The 22803-nt window shown below is 29.8% G+C and overlaps 1 protein-coding gene across 3 annotated transcripts in view; it reads left to right on the plus strand.

The window, feature by feature from the left end:
- Positions 1-2619: 2619 nt before the first annotated feature.
- The window catches only part of LOC129960358 (flavin-containing monooxygenase 5-like), a 30840-nt gene continuing 10656 nt past the window's right edge, over positions 2620-22803 (plus strand). Inside the window, exon 1 of one of the 3 annotated variants that reach the window (XM_056073756.1) lies at positions 2620-2704. In XM_056073756.1, coding sequence (XP_055929731.1) covers positions 2668-2704 — 37 coding nt within the window. In that variant the 5' untranslated portion in view covers positions 2620-2667. Of the gene's footprint in view, positions 2705-14834; positions 15535-22027; positions 22127-22803 lie in introns of those variants that run through there. The other 2 variants (XM_056073755.1, XM_056073757.1) reach the window with 2 other exon arrangements.

The raw sequence follows: 22803 nt of genomic DNA on the forward strand, positions 1-22803 counted from the left end.
CACAACAGGACTCTCTACTGCAGACAGTAGCGCACAGCTTAGTTCAGCGCTAGCTTGACTCCGTCACTGCTCTGCTAATCTCTGGAAGGCCAGTTCTTTACCGTCGATACCGACTACGACGACTCTCTCGACTACCCTGGTTCACGACTGCCCGGCAGCTGCGGCTGCTTCCTTTTATAGGTCTTAGTAGGCTGGGATAGAAGCCTCTCAACCAATCAGGAACGTTCGAGGCGTAACTCGGTTCCTACTGGACGGATCGGGAAAATTCTCGATGTTTCGGGTATAATCTATTTTGGCGCCAAACTCGCCAAATTGTCGCCAAACTCTGGGACCTCCTATGGAACCCACTATTCTGGGAAGCCGCATCACAGATTCGTAACACTATTAATAACCGAAAAATAATTGATAGGGGGAAAATCCTAAATCCTTGGTGACACCTACCTTTCTAAGCCATTTTGCTCAGCTTCTTCATGTTATATGACAGCAGCCTTACTGCTCAATTTTCAGTTCAGCAAATAAATACTTTACAATTCAATCTTCAATACAGCTGTAGAATAAAGAAAGACATTGAAAAATTGTGTAGCATGGCGATATATCGACATATTTCGTTGAATCTTCAAATCCTCAAAAAAGATTATATTAACCTCTTTAAGATATATTTTTTGATAAAATAATATGGCAATCATTGTGTAAACATTTTCAGCAGGTCACCAAGATTTAAGATTAAGAAAATCAAAAAATGCCAAACGTAGTAAGAAGAAGTTTAGTTTAGTTATACTTAGTTACGGACCTCGTAATTTTGAACCACGGTCAGATGACGAGGACGACACCTGGGCTGGCACCATCCTCTCCACACCAGCGGGAGGACGTTTGGTCAGAACGGATTTAACGTACAACAGACCCCCTTACACGACGGCTCTTCGGTGGAATCGGGTATCGAACCTGAAACCCTCCGGTTCCGAAGCCGAGACCTTACCACCAGGCCACCGCGGCCTGTAGTAAGAAGTTAAACGAAAAATTCCTCGAAAAATTCGCTGATTCGGTGTTTTTATGAAGTTGAGATACTAAAGGTTAAAGAGCCTCAAAAGTTAAAGTAGAAGTATTTTTATCTTTGAAATAAAGTGGAGTCAGGAAATTATGATATACATTAAATTAACCTGATTCCTTCGATAGAAAGTTGTAGAAGGCAGAAGAGGGACGCGGTGGTTTGGTGGGGAGGTCTCGTCTTCAGACCCGAAGGGTGTCAGGTTTGAGACTCTATTCCACTGAAGAACCGTCCTGTTAGCGGATCTGGTGGGCGTTAAATCCGTTGGGGACAAACGTCCTCCCGCTAGTGTGGTGCGGAAGTTTGGAGAAGGGGATGCAAGCTCAGATGTCGTCCTCATCATTTGACCACGGTTCAAAATTACAAGGTCTATTCCAAAATAGACCTAGTGTTCATTTAAAACGGGTCGTTAATATAAGTAAACTGTAAAAGTCAGACATAGAAAAGAGGTAAATATGTTTTAAAAAAAACGGACTTGGAATTACAATTCTTTCTGAAATAATTTTTTACTTCAAATTATAATCACACATAAAAGTGGAAAACATTAATGACACTCGGTATTATTATGCACTAGAGATCGTTTTTAATAATTTTTCTTGTATCATTGAATCTGTCTCTTGATAAATGTAAGAAAATCGATCAATTTCGTGATTGTTTTACTGATTATAAGTCGAATCAAGTTTTCAATCCTTCGAAAATTGAAAATATTTAAGCATATTATCCAATATTAGCTTCACCATAAGCAAATACTTTATTACATAGAACCTCGTGAAGTTATTATGAAAGAATTTGTATTAATATTTCATTGGAATATTACTAAAACAGAAATCGTTATTATGGCATAGGAGATTTTCTTTTTCTTTGTGAGTTATAGAAGAGATAAAATCCTCAAATAATTCAAAAGCGAACAGTTCGATTTTGAAAATATGAAGTTTTCATCCCTTTCTATTTAAATTTCTATCAAGTGTACATTTCAACAATCATGACAAAAACTACTTTTGCTTCTATAATTTATCTTGTTTTTTATTTTAACTATTTTGGAAAATACCAGCCAGAAAAGTTTCTTTTGTGTATTTAGTTAATTATAAAGCATCAGACGCAACAGAAATTCTTAATTCGCCATATCTCATACATTAAAGAAAACACATTGATCATTAATAATTTAAAGCAATTAAAAAGAAGAATCACATACATCTACTCCTAATTGCTCCTAATTTCTAAAAAGTATTATTCTTGGTTATTAGACTATTATCCAACACAACAGATCACATATTACAGATAATTTGTTCAAGAAATATTCAATACCCTTTTTTTCCTTTCAGTTTCAAATTTACAAAAAGTGTTCGCGTATTCAGTTTCTTACGTTTATACCTGAAAAATATATTTATAAATAAGACAATAAGTATCTTTTGAAGTGTTAAAAAAATCGCTCTAACTTTCGAAACGACAGACTATATTAAGAATTCTTATTTCCAAAGAATTTTTTCTCTACTTCACTGAAGATGGCGCCACGATCGTGTTACGTCATGTCACCAATTTTACGTGGTAAACATGAAAAAACTTCCCTAGCAAGTAATGTTTGAACAGACATTCTTCTTCATTCTCTTTTCCAACTAGTTAAAATGCCTACGATTGGCTGTGGTGAAGCCACAAATGGAAGTAAGTAGCATTGTTTTTATAAACATTTCGTTTTCTTGTCATTTGTTATGATTAGACTTTCTTAAATACTCAAAACTACTTGGGTCATTGGCTTCCTTTTGAAAAAAGATGTGCTAACCTGATTTATACTTCCGATCGTAAAAACCAGGTTTTGGGGTTCTTGTACCCTACAGAAATTTCAGTAAACTCCTAAGTTGATGCTTTGTAAAAAAAAATCTACTTTCTTCTTTCTCTAATCAATTTTTTTATACGTATGCTGGATTTGGAATTCTTTTGCTAGGAAAAAAAAATCTACTTTCTCCTCTCTAATCAATTTTTTATACCTGTGCTAGATTTGGAATGATTTGCTAGAGTAAATCTTTGTGAAACTCTTTAAATTTTGTGATTATAAGTTTTATAAAATATGACAAAAGCATTTCTAAAGTCAATCATACTTCTAGTTCAATTGTGTTAAATAAAATTTTTAAAAACTGCTATATTCCCAACGATGTGTTATTAGTTTTATAAAATGCATTTTTGTCTTAACCGATTTTTTAAAGTGCTTCTGTAAATATCTTTTTTATTTTTTCTTCTTCTTTTAGAAACCGTACATTACTCTCCTTTATGTTACATTGTAAAATTATTCTAAATTATCACTATATAACAAAATTGAAATTAAATCACTATATACCAAATTATCACTATATGCCAAATTATCGCTATATACCAAATTTCATTTATTTTTATGCTGCAAAACAGTGTACTATCCTTACTATCGAATTTTTTTTACATGTATTTCGGTTTTCGTAAATTTTCAACGCAGATAACATTTTGAATGTTGTTGTAAACACGAGCTTTTGCCGAAAACTTTTTCTTTTTATCCGTATTTTTTTGAAAAATGGAAAATTACAAACATGTATTTGAGCTATACTAATAATTCTGTCTAATAATTTCTCTGGAAATAGGACTTAATTGTTTCTATTTTTATGAAATAATTTCGTTTAATTTATATAAATTTGTTGAATAGCAATGGATGCATCCGAAGATATCAAAATAATAAAAATTAGAAATTTTAAGCTCTAATTCTGTCTAATAATCTTCCGACATGCTTCACTTTCGAAACAAATAAGTTGCCTTTTGTTGCTGTTGTTTGTATATATAAATATATTTAAATGCATGTAAAAACGAAACTATTTTACGAAAACGAAACTGTACGAAACTCTTTACCATGTTTATATATAAGGATGACATTTTCTTGAGGAGGAGAAATTTTATGTGAACGAAGCATTTCAGGAAATAGCACAGCAAATTTTAACTGCAATTGCTTTTTTTGAACTTTATTACAGTTTCTTAGATCTGCTTGATAAAATGACAAACAAACAAACAAGTATTTGATCTTTCCTTAATCAAACAAAATTCAACGATTATCCTTGTATAAATAAGATAAAGCATAGAACATTCAAAGACATTTTCAAAAAATGCGCTTTGATTTTGCAATTACTTCAAATATTTTGAAAATATATCGAAGGTACCTGTTGGATAAATAATCATTTTGGGGAAAAAAGGATTCTCAGCGGAAAAGTTTCCAAAAGTAAAGCAGCATTTATTATGTTTAATAAAAAATTGCAGACAGATAATGACTAATATTACAGATCGATTTAATAACTTATTGGACAGCAAGGACTGACTTTTTAATTTATTGGTAAATTACTTTTTAAATACTTTTAGTAGCTTTAGAATACCCTTTTAAGTAGATTTAGAGTATCAATGTACGTTACTGGAGTGTTAAAAAGCCAGGAGAGGACATTAAAAGTATTCCCACCACCTATTTATAAACATGAAACATCGCTGCAATTTCAGAATGCTGTGGTTGGTTGATTTGTTGGATTTTATTGGCGTAAGAGCCAAGCAAGAGCCATCAAGTTGGTGTCAAGTCCAAGAGTTTGGGTAAGCTGCGCCAGAATGCTGTGGATAATTATCAAGGTGAATACATTGAACAAAAATCAAAATGACAAATCGATGTTTATTAGACAATGTGACCCTGAGAGCAGAATCGATGTTTACCTAACAAATGGAAACCTGAAAAAGAAGCATTAAGACCGTGAAAAGAAATGATGTCAGCAGGATGTCATCATTAAAGCATCAATATGATATAATTATCATGAAAAAGAGACTGAGTGAAATTCAAAATTAGAAACCCATTGAGCACATGATCCTGAAAGCGAAATATTAAGAATTTCCTCCTAATTTCGAAATACATTTGTACCCGTCATTATACGACTAATTGCTCTGCGTGAATGGTATTTAAGTATAGAGACAATTTATTTGAAATTATGGCAATGCTTTTAACATTGCCTTTCTTACAGTCAAGGATATCATATCAGACACTTTTGACGACATTCTCTTTTGATTATGCAAACGTAAATTCTTTTCTTGAAATGTATATGCTATATATATAAGATATCATTTCACGTATTCTCGTAGGAGATTTATTAAAAGCAAATTAGATAGTGAACGAAATGTCTGATTGTATTTCCTATTTGAGAATATTATATTTTATATTCAAGGAAGTCTGATTTTGAGAATCTGCCATATTTATTCCGTGGCAAGAAGGAATGCTGCAATTAAATTTTATATGTATCTTCTCCAATGCACTGTTCTATAACACGTCACTTACTTGCTATATGAATTTTTGATAATTTGAATTTAAGTGAAACTCCTTTTAAATTTGAAAGTTTCATTGTTATTTAATTGTGTTTCTAGAATAGTACATCACTTGGTGTCTGAAATCTGATTTAAATTTAATTTATAACGTAACCAGTGTGTAATTGTACTTGAAAAACTCCCAGAAACTAAAGGATATATTTTTTTACAACTCTTTTTCTTTTAATAAGAAAAAGTTTTCATCGCCAAAAATTGTTAAAATGCAGATATTTTTTTATAAATGTAAGTAAAATATCATCTGATTTTTTGTCTTGATCGAACCTTGTATAATTTATAAAAGTTTCATAGTATCCAAAGTATAAGACCTGCGAGAATTTTTTCACTGTTTTTGTGCGTTCCATGGCTTTAAAGCAGATGCATTATACAATACAAAATGACACGATTTCCTTCTTTGTTAACCTATATACGTTGTGTTTCGTCTACTTAATAACTCAATGTCCAAAAGTAAAATGCCGGTAAAATATATATAAAAATAAATGAATGTCGTATTACAAAAACCAGAAACGCAACTTATATAAGCGAGATGAAATCAAAATTCCTATCAAATGGCACTCCTTGATAAAGAAGATTTTTATTTTACATAATTTTTTGAAATTTCTTTATTGTTCTCCTCTTTTACTACCATAAATTATTCTTCTAATTCAAATAAATTGATTTTTTTAATCATTAAATTGCGTTAAAACATCATTGAAATCTAATTTTGAATTGATATTTTTCTTTTTCTTTTCTCCGAAACAAGAGCAACAGCGTATCTTTTTTCACTTTTTATATCTTGAATTTTATTATTCTGCTTTCGCTGAATATCACAGCATTTCGATCTCAAAAAATATTAGTTTTCCTCCATATTGTATTTCATTTTCTGAATATATAAGAAAATCAAGTATCTTTACTTCCTGTCGTTGCTCGGATGATAATTTAGAGGTCAAAACTCTCTAGGTCAAACTGCCTCTAGGTATGGAAAGCCAAAACTTCTTCGAACAATTCGAAATGTAGCATCGTTTCAAAACATCGGTCAAGTTCACGGTCTAGAAGTTCCATGGCATGTTATCTCGAAAGTATATTCGTTCCTCTCTCTTTTGAAGGAATGTTGTAACTTTCGAATTCATTCTATCTACACTTTTCATTGTGTTTTAATCCGTTGCTAGGATCTTTAAATGATAAATAACGAGAATTATATATAAGTTGAAAATATACCATCGAATTCTTAGTAAGTTTATTTTATCTAGCTGGTTTTGGTGATCATCCTGGTTTGCCAAAAATATTAGCTATTTTTAAATTCAATAAAATCTCACATTCCTAATTTGATTATTACCTCAATAAAGTATTTTCAAGTATCAAATTATGACAGCCATTAAAGATATATTATTTTAATAGCTTTACAAATATTAAGTTTCCTGCGCACATAAGCCTTCTTAATTGAGTCAAATCCCATGACATTAGAGTGCCATTAAAAAGGAACCTGTCCAGGTCATCTACCTTTCAACTTCACGTTCCACTTTTCTGTTTCTCATGTAAACTGTGAGGATAATTTGTAGGATCGTTCCTCCTTAGCTTTCAACAATGTAAGAAACTTCTAAAATTAAATATTTGATGAAACAATGAAAATGGTTTCAATTTCAGACCAAGAATAATTGTAGAATGCATTGTTGAAAATTATACAATAAAATGTTTTTAGAAAAATGTCGAACTTTAGGAAAAGCGTGTAAGATAATTAATTGGTATGAAGGTTTCTTTTGAATTTAGGAATGAAACAAAATAATTTCTGAGCAATAATATTTTTTATAGTTATCTTTACTAATAATGAAGATGGATGCGTGCGTATATGTGTTTCTATCTGTATGCGTATTGGTATTTTACAGGCTAGGCCATTTGCTCCATAGCTGCCAAATTCTGCATATATATATACCTTGAAGGGTACAAACGGGCTCTACAGAACATTTTTTTTTTTTTTTTTGAAATTGTGATTAATTAAGAGGAATTTTGGGCGATGTTCTGCTATAACTTCCGAAATAATTTTCGTAAAAAAATAAAATATACCCCGTTTCAATTTTTTTAATTGTCTTTTTAATAATATAAATTTTGTAATCGTACAAATTTGTGCTGAATGTTGGGGAACTTTTTTTGGTCTGTTTTCAACAATAGTCCTAATTGTTGTTAATTCAATTGTTGCACTAAAGTTCAAACCATTTTCTTTGTTTCAACGAATATTTAATTGCGTGATTTTCTTCCATTGCGGAAATCTAAAGAAGAAGGATTCTGTTTAATATCTGTATAGTTTAAAGTAGAATACTACGGATTTTAAAAAAATAATTTAACCGCATATTTAGTTTTTAATACCTTTATGGGACTGTCTCCAATAGAAAAGTTCATGTACACGATAATCATAACTTAACTAAGACAATTAAAATAACACGGCTTTAATATCAGACAATTTGACGGAATCATTAGCATTGAGTTATAAAAAACGATATACCTGAAATCAAATCGAACCCATTCTCCGGGTGAACTATCTGACCATCTGAGGTAACTAATCGCTAATAAGCACCATAATCTTGTTTAAGTTTTAATTAAATAAAATTCTAGTTGAAATTTAAAAAGTAATCTTTCCGAAGTCCACATTCCTACTTACCAAGGTTTATCCGTGACTAATCTAGTAGCTCTAGATCACACAATCTACAGCGCCAATATACTCACCCTGTACAGCGCCAATATACTCACACAGAATACGCACAATGATGTTATCTCTGACGATAGTCCCTCTTCTGATTGCCAAACCATTCCAAGGAAGGATGTTTAACAATAAGGGATTTAATGTGAATTAGAGAGAGAAGCAGTCGAGATCTACCGCATGCCATCCTTTGAATCCATTTATTTCTAAGAACCACAATGCCATTGGAAGAATATCGTCACTGTTTTGTTAAAGACTTAAGTCAAAGACACACAACAAAACATGCGCAATTTTGATATAACAGCTGGAACCATTAGTGATAGATATGTTTTATATTAACATGCAACAGTTCGCAACCAAGTGTAGCTAACTTATTCAAATGTTTTTGGAAATTTTACATATGTTATTTTGTTATAATACTGATATAAACATGTTCAACATAATCAAAACCTGTTACAATGTCAATTAATACGATATTAATATTTTGTACACATTTCGACAAACGCCAATCAGAATCATTAAAAGAAAGGAAAAAAAAAAAAACGCATTTTAGAGAAACAACCCACTCTTTCACATTATTCACCTTTTGTACACATTCCAACAGAAATTTTTCACATTCATTAAAGCAGCGAATGCTAGAAAAATAGCTCATACCTTTTGCTTGATAATTGAATATATGCTTTGAAAACCCATTTATTTACCGTATGACGGGCTGAAAAGAAGTCGTTACATTTGGAGCCATTTGTCGCCTAGCAACATATATGCCGTATAAAATTGCTTACTAATTACCTTTTGAAGTTACAATCTTTTGCAGTAATTATTTGAAAATTTATGAAACTCCGTTCCAGTAGTATTAAAATCACATTTTCGTATAGTCATGTACGGTTATTTATTCAGTTCAATATAAACAATTAACAACAAAGTATATATTGATTGCATACCTTTCATAAATCCGTATTAAATGTGGATCCTTGAAATGATTATTGTTTCTGTATTTTTGGATAAATCCAACTATGAAACAATGTTTAAATCATTGAAATAATTGTAACCTCTGTATTGCCATATATTTGATATGAGTAAACTTTCGATGACTTTGATCAAGGAAATATTAAACTCTAATTTGTAGCTATTATTATAAAATAAGTTTCTAATAACAAAACAAATAAGATTTCCATTTCAAAGTAAAGAAAAACAAATACTAAACATTAATTTGCCAAAGTTTCTTGGAAAGAATTCTGAGTGCTATTGTTTGTGCAATCTGATATGAGATCAAAAAATAAATATTACGGAAGAATGTTTAAATTCTGTCGTAATATTTGAAGAGGAAAGGAAAGAAAAAAAAAAAAAAAAAAAAAAAAGAAAGAAAAAGAAAAACCGATTCTAACGGTGTGTGAAGTTCGGTGAACTTGAGAAACATGATTCTAAACTGGTTTTTTGTCTGTACATAATAGCATCTTATTACTTAGAGAATTCGTATCCCCTTTAAGACATTATCTGCTTTAAGACATTATCTGTTAATATCAACTACTCATCATAGCAGTATCTGTTACAGTCAAAAAGTGCAGGCAAGTTCATTGAAACAAAGGGGTTTTTTTATATCTTTAATCTTGGTATTTATAATGTCTTTATCAAGTCAGAACAACATAACTCAGGATAAACATAATTTCTGCAAAAACTGAAAAAAAGCAATTATTAAGAGTGGCTTTGAGATGGGAGGAAGGAGGAAATGTAAACTAATCTCATGATACCCCAGAAATTTCCTGTTTCCTTACCTTATTATTGTGACAGTATACTAGAAAGTTATTTCATAAGTCAACTAGTCATTTTGTAAATGTCGGTTGATGCCAGAAAAAGTGTGTAATAAATTATTAATATCATGCAACATCAAGTTATTTTAATGAATAACTATTTATTCTATAATTATGTTCTGGTGTGAATTTAATAATCAAAAATATTTTTTCAATTTTAAAAAATTGGTGTTTCAACTTAAGAAACCAATGGTACAATTCCAAAAAATGGTTTCTTTTTATTGGACCGATTAACCAATTATACAATTTCAATAAGCTTTGTTTCTACATTAAGGTGAATTTTTAAAAAAAAATCTTCACATTACTTTGAAAGTAATAAAATACAAAAATATTACTACTTTTTTGATTAAAATTACTTCTTTATTACCATAAGTAAAAGAATGCTTAGTTGGTCTAAGTAAGGCTGCTTTTCCACATATAGGAAACTTAACTACTTCAACATAAGAAACTAATTTGTAATTTTTTCATCCAACGGGATGTAAATCAATATTTTATGAAATAGCTAATTTAACTAGTTTCTTTATGAAATAGTTAATTTAATTAATTAATTTATAAAATAGCTAATTTAATTAGTTTATTTATGAAATAGCCAACGTAATTAGTTTAGTTATGGAATAGTTAATTTAACTAGTTTATTTATGAAATAGTTAATTTAATTAGTTTATTTAGAAAATAGCTAATTAGTTTTTTTATGAAATAGCTAATTGAACTAGTTTTATAAAATAGCTAATTTTTGTTTACTTTAATGAGATTCATTATTTCTTTCATGAAAAAATAGGTGTTTTATATAATTTCGTTATGAAATATACATTTTTACAAATTTTATATTTTAATTTACATATCTCTGCAAAAAGAAGTGTTTTGTACATAATTTTATGGTATATTAGCTGGTGTGATAAATTGTTTCTAGCGATTATTTGAAGAAGTTCATTATAAATTTTTTAGATAAAATAAACTTACAACTATGATAAAATTTTCCAAAAAAATTTTTTTAACGGATGAAAGGGCATAACTATTTATTGCTCGCTCCATACGATCACGGTGTAAAAATTTAATGCGCAATTCTTAGATAAATTAATTTTCCCTTCCTGTTAGTTCCACCACAATTAACAAACTGAAAAACAAGGAACATATTTATTTTTAGTGTCACGTTTCAGATTTGTGTGGTTCTCACTTTTGTTTACTATATTTAATGAAATGAGAACTGGGAAAAGTTCTGGAAAATTTTAATCCGTGACGAACATTACGAACATATTCGTGTTTAATTAATTTTTTTAATTTGCACAATTTTGAATTTGATTTTTAATTTGATAAGAAATTATATGAATTTTGCATTTAAAACTTTTCTCACATTTTTTTTTATCGTGTCAAATATATAAATAAAAAAGATGAATTAATATGAGTTAGAAATATAATTGACTTACTTTCATTAACATAGTGGCAAGCTTGAGATTGCAGGAATAGAAATTTTTCAGAAGTATGCTTTGGTTTTTATCCAAATATATATCTTAACATTACTTCCATGCAAAGGCTTTTCGTTTTGGATTTTTTCAAACTTTAAAACCACCATGATCTCGTGTATATACATATTAGCTCATCGGATAAATCCGTGCTAAGATGACAAAATGCTGTAAGTGATTTTCTCGTAAAATAAAGTTTTTCTATCTTCGTTAATGTTCATAAGACGGTAAAATCTCGTAAGAAACATTTGTTGCATACTTATTCATTTGAAACAATTGAGTTATTTTTGGTGATATCATGAATCTTAAGCTGAGTCTTGATCCATGTAGAATTTTAAAATAGTGTAACATTTTGCCATCTCAACACAGATATTTAATATCAAGCATCAGTAGATAGGAAAATATTTAATACTTTAGACCTGGTTTATGGAAGAACTAGCAAGAAATCTTTTATTAATTTAAATCTACATTAAGTCCTACTCCTGTAGGACTTAAGGTAAGCCGAGAAGAGAAAAAACCATAGAAAATCGGACTAATCAAAAAACAAAAACACGGAGTTAAAAATCTAAAATAACACAGAAATAAAACCAGAAAATAAGAAACAAAACTGAAATTGAAAATCCATATAAATTTTTAAAAAAATCCATAACCGAATGAAATTCTCAGCCCGCAAACAGATACAGAATCACATAATAATACGTGTCAACTTCAATCAAAGTCGACTAACTCCACAGCAAAATCCTTACCTATTTAAAATCAAAATCAAGAGAAGAAAAATATAAAACTCAAAAATAAATAAACTCAATTAAAATTAAAATATAAATAAATAAAATACTCATAAGACCATTCATAAATAAAAAAGGAAAAAAAAAAATCAGTCGCTGGGAGTCTATTGCAAACTGTATAGCTTATCCTTCTGGAAGCAATTCTTTTATTTTTAATTTAATTTTTAAACCGCTTTTTTTTTAAAGAAATAGTTTTGTTTCCCTAAGCAGAAAAAATAGCGATTAACCTCGTTCTCCCCATCTCCCAATTTTTTTTTTTTTTTTTGCCAGGCCTTCACGACAAACTATTAAAATATTATCTTTGATATCGTTTGGATCAAGATATGTGGAACGCTGAATTATTCGCTGAACGCTGAATTTTATTTTTTAAATTCTTTTAAATGTGTACTTTTCATTTCTTCTATAGTTTCAAAAGGTAATTGAAGGAATCGGTCCGAGCTCATAAAATTTAAGCGTATTCTGTATTCTGCGAAAGATTATTTTGTTTATGTTTAAAGTGTACTCGAAAACTAATGATTCATTGAATTTGTCTGGGGGAATTAGCTGCACATGGATGCATTAGCGGTGGTTCTTTTTTCCTGCGACAATTCCGTGTGATATGGATTTTTTTTCAATTTTTTTTTTTTCGTAAACGTTTCCTTAACCTGTATTGATTTGGATTTTTTTTTTTTTTTTTTTTTTTTTTTGATTTGCAAAAGTTTTGAATTTCTAATGTGTGGAATTAAAATGATTGAAAAGGAAAATTCCGCAGTGGATTAAATTAAAATCCTTTTGTAAATCTGAGAAGTTTTAAAACTTGCTGGAATTTCCCTAGGGAACTTCTTTATTTATTTTACACATTTTCTGCTCTTATTATGCTTTTTTTTCACATTTTTAATTCAATTTAAATTGTTTTTTAAATTTCGAATGCACTACTGAAACGCGGTTAAATTCATATTCAGCACCATTCGATAATGCATTAGCTTGCATGATCTTTTATGCAATGTGTGGCAAAGCAATCCCAACATGCAAAAATAATTCCAAAAATATAGTGCTATTTATTTGCCCCACGAGTTTATCGATCTGTTTATCCATTTCCTGTTTATCGATTTTCTTTCATACGGTCACTAGGGTAATTCAGAGTAAACAACCATTGACAGGATGCTTTTCTATCAAATAAATGTAACTTCAGAAAAATACAATTGAAGGATATGAGTTTTGTAATATAATAAATAAAAAGTTGAATGCGTTTTTGACGTGGCATTAAACAGGGACGCTCAAATGCTCCAGTATTTAAAGATTGTTGTGACATATTATACCAGGAACTTATGTATTATTTAGTCCATGAGCAAAAATGTTTGGACCGAAAATTGAGATATAATTATTTCTATTTTATAAACTTATTTTCCGATGCTTTTTTGAAATAGCTAAGATTCATTTTCAAGGGGAAAAAATCTAAGAATTAACTCCTTCAAATTTCTTGATGTATTTCGTGTACGACCTTTATCATGGAAGTGCTCAATACCTTGGGCTTTTCATTTCTGTTATATTTCATGTCTCTATTTGTGTTAAACAGATAATCCATAAAGCCGATTGATAAGGGAATAAATTCACTCATAAACATTTTTCGTGTAGAAAAAAAAATTATTCAAATTTTAAATTTTTGATTTTTTTAACGAGAAAATTCTTTTGATATGGTATTTTTTCGTATGACGGATAAAACTTGATAAATAGTCTCTGAAGCTTTATTCTAATTTTATTGAGATAAAAGTATAAAAAAAAATTATAAATTTTTTATAGACAATCTTCTTTTGCCATAGACGATTTCCAACCTTAAATTCTTCTTCTCTCTTCTTTTAGCGACCTCATTTTGTGTTTTCATACTAAATTTTAAATGAAATTTTAGGAAAGATTTCAAATATATCTTCATTTAAATAAAATTATTGAGGAAAAAAATTGAAAATAATTATTTTCCTTTATGATCAGTTATATGAAAACTTGCTTTGAAAACCCTTTGAGAAGGGTAACTTTATTTGATATAAATATCTTGAGCTCGAAGCAGCAAATTTCAAAATAGATTATTACTACATACTAAACACAAAGAAAAAAAAAAGAAATTTACATTTTGGAAATCTTCTATGACAAAAGATTGTGAATGAAAAAAAATTGTGAGAAAAATTATTGTTGTTTACGTGTTGAATTGGAAGAAGTCCATCTTAAATCTTCCCTTGAATGCTTGGTTCACTAACCAAGCAGAAACCAGCATCTGTAAAATTCGTTCTGTTCCACTTATTTTAGGAGATGTCAATAAAATTTTGATCACGAAGACATCAAGCTAGCAATTGATTGACCGTCTCAAAGACAATAAGGGAAAAAAATGTCCACGCAAATATATGCATTGCTATTTGTGATGGACTGAAGTCATCAAATGACAAAAGCTTTATCATAAATTCATTCCACCAGACATACTAATCTTAAAGGAAGTCTTCGCCTGAATGAATTTGCATTAAATCGTTCTATAGAAGAAATAGCTGGGATTGAAACTGAAAAGCGATCACTCGTTTCAATAATTACCAGTTCAAATATGATTCTAACCCAAATAAACATCAGTATATCTGTTTAATGTGTGTTACAGCTTACTTGGCATGCCGGATGGTTTCTGTTCTCCTCTAAACAATGAGGATATGTTTGTGTTGCTATCTATCCGCGAAACAGCTGTTAGGATGTTATTGTTTGCATTACTTCAGTGAAGCTCTCCGAATACATTGAAGATGGGGCATTGAGTCTGTTATTTTAAAAGTCATTTTTTTAAATATCGGTGTTATGTTTTATTATTCAGTGCTTGCTTCGAACGTTTTGGTATTTATTAGGTGAATATTCGCATAGACTATTACTCATGCAAATCATTTTATTGTACAAGGAAATAAAAAAAGTAATTGTAAATTTTCCTTAAATAGAAACAGGAAAAGTAATTCTAAATTTTGCATAATAAGACGATGCCAATAAATCATATTTGTTCTATTTCATCTTGCAAATTTTTTTACTCGGTGAAATCGATTACTAATTGAGTGTCCAGTCAACATGAATGAACGCAGCCGCATAGCTACGAGTGTTCGCATGTCTGAATATGCAAACAAAAAATATCGAAGTCGTTCTTCGTCTGCAACAAAAGAAAACAAAAAGCCAACTTCAGTTTTAATCAAGCATACACCCGGAGAACGGCCATTAGCATATACTAATGCCGCATTAAGTGTTGAAACAATTCCTGACACGTCAATACAACCAACAAGATGCTCTCAGTTGGATAATAGTTGTCCAGATTTACTGTCGGCAACTGTGGAAGATGCTGTAAGAAAAGTTTTAGGAGGCAGTTTGCACGACCTACACCAGGATGTAAATCGAATACAAAAAACACTTTCAGAAATTGGTAAGAAATATTTTTTAATCGTAATTTTCTTTTATTAGAGAAGATCATCTAGAGCTGTTCCATTATTTCTTTTATCTATTTTCTTTTTATATTAAGTTTGTTTCATTAAGATTCATAATAAGTATTTTAAAAGCTGTGAGAAGTGTAAGTAACTATCAGTCCTCAACTCTGATTTGTTTTAATGTTTTCATTTTCAAAAAAGAAAAAAAAGCAGCATTATTTTGAAATAAGTTTCTTTCTTTATGATATCTTTGAAATAATAGGTATATTATAAAATTTTGCATTTAACCAATTAGTTTGCAAGCAATATCGGATATTCTTTCATTTTTTTTGTGTGTGTAAAATGTCTTTTGTTGATTGTGACAAAAACCATGTGAATTTTTTCGAATTAATCTTTCGGTAATCCCTGTGTAAAATCAATTCTTTCGATAATGGAGGATATATTTTAAATAGAAATACTTCATTTGCAGTAATGTATAGAGGTAATTTTTTTGATTATATATATTTTTTTGATTTATCCTTATTCTGTTATTCAACATTTATTTTGCATGTTTTCCCGCAAATTTTAAATAGTGGATATGAAAATGTAAACAAGACATTTTTAGAAGAATATGTGAATAAGAACGTTTTTTTCCTCTCATGGCATTATAATTGAAAAATTGTATTTTTATCCTGTTTATTACGTTATCCTGTTATTTACTTACATATGCTAATCATTTTAATTGCGTATACAGTTTGATTCTGATTGATATCATTGAAGCTATCTGATTCTCATGTTTTCGATCTTAAAAAATAAAAATTAAACGATATTTATTGAATGAAAAGCCATATAATTGAAGTACAAGTAGTTATAATTTATTTCGATTCGATATTTAGTGTTATCTAAAATCTGTAAAAAGTTCGGTTATTAATACGATGAGGAAAAGTAGCTGAAGTTTCTCTGCGACATTAAGATTTAGCTTTCCTTACTTCTATATGATGCGAAATTAGTTTCGTTCCAGTGACTTCATTTAGTCTAAATCGAATTTAGATTCTTGTACATTAATTCAAGGTGCAATGCTGTTGCATTTATAAGACAAATTACTTCTCATGCAGTGGGTAAATAACTTATTCACTGAATGTAAATGTTAGATCTATATTTATTACATGAATGTAATTTTCACAACCAAATTGTCTTATAATAAATTTTACACACAGCAAAAAAAATCTTGTTACTATGTTACTATTTTATATACCATTTGCATATTAGAGCGCTATACAGTACCCATATCGCATTAAATGATTTCACGCACAAATAAAGTAATTTATAATTGTAAAATGTACTTTTTTTTTGAAAAAATTTATAATATTTGAAATGAAAGGTTTGAATTATGAAGTTATTGCTTAGAAATATGTAATGTTGATAGAACTTTGTTATAAATGTATTGTAATAAAGTTTAAAAAAGCTGTATAAGTATTTCATAATATCTGAAAAAACTAGAAACATTTCATAACGGCTAAAAACATTTATATGGCTGATTTTATGAATACTGTAAAAATTCTTCAGTAGGATTTAAATAGTATAAATTAAAAAAAAATTTCTTAAAGTACTTTTCCTCGTTTTGTTTTGATACGAATTAGTCCCTAAAATAATTGTTGCGGTTTTTATAGGAATTAGTCTCTAAAATAATTGTTATGGTTTTTATACGAATTAGTCTCTAAATTAATTGTTGTGGTTTTTATACGAATTAGTCTCTAAATTATATGTTGTGGTTTTTATACGAATTAGTCTCTAAAATAATTGTTGTGGTTTTTATACGAATTAGTCTCTAAAATAATTGCTGGGGTTTTAATAAGAATTAGTCTCTAAAATAAGTTTTGATAGATATTGGTCTTTAAAATAATCTTTGAAGTATTTTATATTTCTGCCTATGACACATGGTACACGGTCCAACATATTAAGATACTAGTCCTTATCATTTTATTTTTTACTTTCTCTTACATGAAGTATATAAAGACGAACTACTGGAATCGTCAAGAAATTCGACTTCAAGATTTTGAAGAATTTTCACGTTTTAGATTTCCTCAAATCAAAGAAAAAAAAAAAGAAATGATAACATGTGAGCATTTTAATTCAATAATGCTCTGAGTTATATAGGTGGAATTTGCTATGTGATCTTTGTACTGCATTTGTAGATTTAAGTCAAATTTGGAATGAAATCTATTCATAGGAAGTGTGTATGTCCGATTGCAAGTAAACACGATAATTATTAAACGTAAAAAGCTAGATGGATAAGTTTCGGTATCAAGTCAACCATCTAACTCTCCGACCCGCCACGAAGGCACACGGATTTAAACCATAAAAACTGAATGACCGGACCGCCGCAACAGCAACATTGGCGGGGACTGTGGTTGAGTCCTAAGGGCCGCTACCGGCCACGGTACAACCCTCCCCAAAGGAAGTACGTCCCGTCATCGATGGGAGGAGTCAGATCCCCCACCTATTAATGTACCCTCCAGGGTGGCGAGATCCAACCACCATGCCGGAAGCATCTCATCCTCATTTCGAGTTGCCCCCCGGGGGTTAATAAGTTTCGGTATATAGGCTTATCATCTAAAATGTAGATCTGTATCACATTTTGAAGTAAATTCATCGAAAAGATTGACTATCTGTTGTCATGTACTCTCAAAGTATATAAACTCGATAACTCAAAAGCGTAATAATTTAAATAAATGAACTCTGCCACTTAATTTTAATGCTAATCTTGCAAAATCTTGGTTTCAATCCGCCGAAAAAAATGGCGGGTCATAAAAGGCATATTCGATTTTCTTCACTATACTATGAAGCAAAAAATGTTCATATGTGAGACTCTGCGAATAAAAATTTGAGCACTCATTGCGTTCACAATATTCCTGTGAAGGAAGGGGCGGGTGACAACATTTTTATTTGAGAGTATTCGAATAAATTTCGGGAAGATCACTCTCGTCCCTCCCTTCCCTTTTCGCTTCTAAAATAAACAATCTATTAAAAGTTAAAGTGTATGAAAATAAATTGTCTTGACTATTTATAGTGAAAAAAGATTCTATAGGATACTCTAAAAAATATTAATAAATTTCCAAGCATTCGAAATGTGCACCAGTCCGATATTGGCTATTTTATTCTTAATCTTATTCTCATATATTCATTTCGACCCTTATTAAATTTATAGATTCAACAAATCAAGAACAGAAAACAAGGCTAAATCAAGAACAGATTAAATATTTGAGGGTATTCTTCCACTATTCTTCAATGTAATTAAATGTTCCTGCAGTCATATCTAAAATTCGCTCTTTCAAATTTAACGATATTCAGACTTAATAAAAACTCATTTGCACTACATTGAAATAAAATAATCGAATGGAAGTTGTATAAAAGAAAATGAATGAAAGTGACAGGTATGGAAAGGTTTTAAATTAAGTAAAACTATTGATAAACGATTTGGATGTCATTTAACAACTATTCAGAGTAGGACAGAAAAAAAAAATTAGTATAACGAATACTATCTCGAGTATTATCAAGAAAATGAAAGGCAATATATTCAACAGCTTTCGAGACCACTGAAAATATTCAGATTGTTCATCAATATTGAAAGTAATTCAATAAGCTACACTATCTTAAAATGCTTATCTTTACGTCCGGTTTTGAAAAAGAATCCGCCATTAACTAATTTTCTAAAGTGTGCTATGCTCCAATTTTGAGATAACTTAAGCGGTTTATACCTTTATGCTCAAGAAAACAATCCGAAAATGACGTTATCTAATCAAATTTATAGTTACTTAAGTTTTTCTCCTCGGTTAGTTTCCTTATATTATGCATCTTATCTAGAGGCACTTCCGCCGGTGAGGTATGGCATGTGTCTCCTCGAATGTCAACGGCTAGATGGTCTTGATCAGTGTTTGCGACATCTTGTTTGTATAAATTAGTGTTCTTTCCTGTTTTATTGACATGCGGAACTTTTTTAAGGGGTAAAATATTCTGAAATATTTTCAAAGCTAGTGTTCTTTTAAAGTTTGGGGAAAATAAAAATAGGCATTAAAATAAATGGGTTTAAGTGATTAGTTCACTGAAAAAACAATTAATTTTTTTTGGCTACTGCTGTTAAAAAGGCATGATTTAAAATCGTTTTCATTTTTAATCTACACAGTGGATTTTTCGTAAAGAATTTAATTAATTTAATTCGTTTTAGTTATTAGAAATGGTTATTCTCATATATTTTGGCACAGCTCGGAAAATTCATGATTTTTTGACAGATATTTTAGTAGATCCAGTAAACTGCTACTAAACATAAAATTAAAAAAACCCCATCAATCTTTACATGATATTAGTTACTTCTAAATATATTGTATTTATATTGATTTCTAAAAGTACATGACTTTTCACATTCTTTTGAAATCCTACACGCATTTTCGTTGACTGGCTTCGTATTATCCTTTACAATTTTTCTTGTCCTTTAACCTACCCTCAAATATCAGTTTCTTTTTCATCTTAACAAAAAAATGAAATTTAACTTTATTTGAGAATCGAAGCAACTCCAATTCGTTTCTAAATTATAAATGTAAAAATATTAGATTTATAAGCCTTTATCAGTGGTGAGAATTCAACATTGGAGGATGGGAAAGAATATTATAAAAGGACGGGATAATGTATTTTAAAATTTAAAATTAGAAATTCAACAAATTCTGTTAATTATATTTAACTTATATTTAATCGTATTCTTGATTTCCATATGATCAAATTAATAATTAAATGTATGAAAGTTTCTGAATCACAATTTTTAATGTGTTTCAATGTTGCCAACTTAATGTGTCTCAATGTTGTCAATTTAAAGTGTCTCAATGTTGCCAAGTTAATGTGTCTCAGTGTTGCCAATTTAATGTGTATCAATGTTGCTAAATTAATGATATGCGTGTATCATTTATTTAGTAACAACGGTTGGTTAAGTTGGAAAATACTTAGATTTTAGTCCAGTACAACTTTAGGACAATTTCTACTTCAGTAGACTTACAAAATAAAACTTTCTAAATAGTTATCGATGCAAATTTTTTCCATCTAAGTACATTCCAACAATTTATTTAGTGATTATACGTTCGTATAAGGAATATATGAATCTGTTTAATACCACAGCCTGAGTTTGTTCGGAAAAAAAATAAGCAAAAATGATCGGATTCATGTCTTCGGAAGAACATTTTCATTTTCAACAACATTTCGAAATGCATTGTATGTTAGCTTCGACAAAAAGAGTTGAACGCATACGCTAACCTTTGTTCTTAAATTTTTCTGCGCGTGTGTTTCAGAGATTGTAAATTTATTAAAAATATTACCATCATCAAAATAATGACTCTGGCTTCGCCTAAGTTATAAGAAAATGTTGACCTTGGCAGAAGAAAAACTAAAAAAAAAAAAAAAAAAAAACTCGTAGATAAAGTAACCAAAACCTTGATTGTAAGAAAAGTAAGACCTTAAATTACGTTGGCCTCGGACTGCCTTGTTTTCGACCGGTTTATAAAAACTGGAGGATTGAAAAGATGCGCAATTTAGAACCTTTTCTTAGCAATTAAGAAAAGGTTCAGCATTTAAATTTGCATCATATAAAATTAATGCTCACAGAGTACAGAAAAAGAAATGGCTAAAGATGAAGAAAACACATCAGATAAAATTATCACTGGTTCGCAGGACGCTTTTCGAGTTGAGAAAAACTCGTCTTATTTAAATTGGATGTTTGCCATTGAGCAAAAATTTCTTTTGGTTTAAAGCATGGCATTTCTTTTTAAGTATATATTTTACACACTAACACCTTATTGAGACACTACTACGACAAAATCCATTACAATATAAATTAAATTTATTTGTGACAATTGATTCACCGTTACACAAACCTTCATGTATAGGTACTGAATTTTACATATAGAACTTTTTGAAAAGGTATTTTCATTAAAAATTATTATCTTAACTTCGATCAAATTTTTTTATTCTTAACGTATGATTATGTTATATTTCTATACAAACTGCCTTTGACAATTAGTCCGTTTACACATATACAAATAATTATTTTTATAAGTATAGATTTTTTTACGTAGATTTCGAACTAAGGATAATCTCTGTGTTTTTTTCTCCTTAAAAAGACATTCTTCATATGATATGCATCAATACTACCTTTGATTGACTTTCCTTTTATATTTTGATGACGTAAAGGCCTCATAAACCGGGAAGTATCAATTTAGATATACCAGACATACAGAATAAAATCACATTCGCTTCGCTCCTACAATAGCAGAGATTACATTGAAAGTTCATCATTTTATTAAATAATCTGTTTTCCATCCATCAATCAATCCACTGCTCACTTTATCACCCTTTTGTTAAAAGAATCTAACGCTGCCAGACTGCCTCGTCACTTCGTTGCATTTGAAACACTTTCCATCGTTGTGTCTATACTATACATGAGGAGACATTTTAAACCGGACAGTGAAAAAAATGTGAGGGTTTGCTTAAGCATACCTGATTGTTAAAGTTTTAAATTGTGATGAAAATTCAATTTTATAATATTTTGAAGCAATGGTTATAGACCTAATGGTAAGATATTTTTATTTTAAAATATGGTGTATTTTTAAAATTACTTTAAAAAAATACGAATGCAGATTACTAGACAATACAAATGGAATCAAAGTGCATTATTTGTCTCATTAAGAATTTGAAAAACGCATATTATTATAATTGTTATATAATGCCGAATTTTGCTTTTATTTTTTTCTTATAACGCAAAGTAATGGAAATATAACTTCACACATTTTTGGCTAGAATCTGTTTATTTAAACCGAAATAGGATTGGAACTTGCTTTCAACCAAAAAAAAAAAAATATTTTGAGGGGGGGGGAAAAGAAAATGCCGATTTTCAGAATAACGAGCCCGGATGTAGAATTTAGAGAACGCAGGTCTGCTCAAAAAGAAAGCAATAATTAAAATGTATATCCTATAAAATTACCTTTTCAATAACTTTCTATGTTAATAAGTATTTGTAATTCAGAATATTTAAAATGTGCTTGAGATTATTAGTAACATTTTAATTTACTCTCCATTTTCTCATATTCGAAGCATAGAGAAAATACTGTAATCATAAAAAAAATTCGAATTCGAGATTTTGAGAATCTCCACATTTTCGATCTCCTTGAGTTCGAAAAACACGTTTCTTAAAAATGTCCGTCTGTCTGTGACAAAGATAACTCCAAAACGCTTTTAGCTAAGTGGATGAA

The sequence above is a fragment of the Argiope bruennichi genome, chromosome X2 (assembly GCF_947563725.1).
Source record: "Argiope bruennichi chromosome X2, qqArgBrue1.1, whole genome shotgun sequence".
NCBI classification, from domain to species: Eukaryota; Metazoa; Arthropoda; class Arachnida; order Araneae; family Araneidae; genus Argiope; species Argiope bruennichi.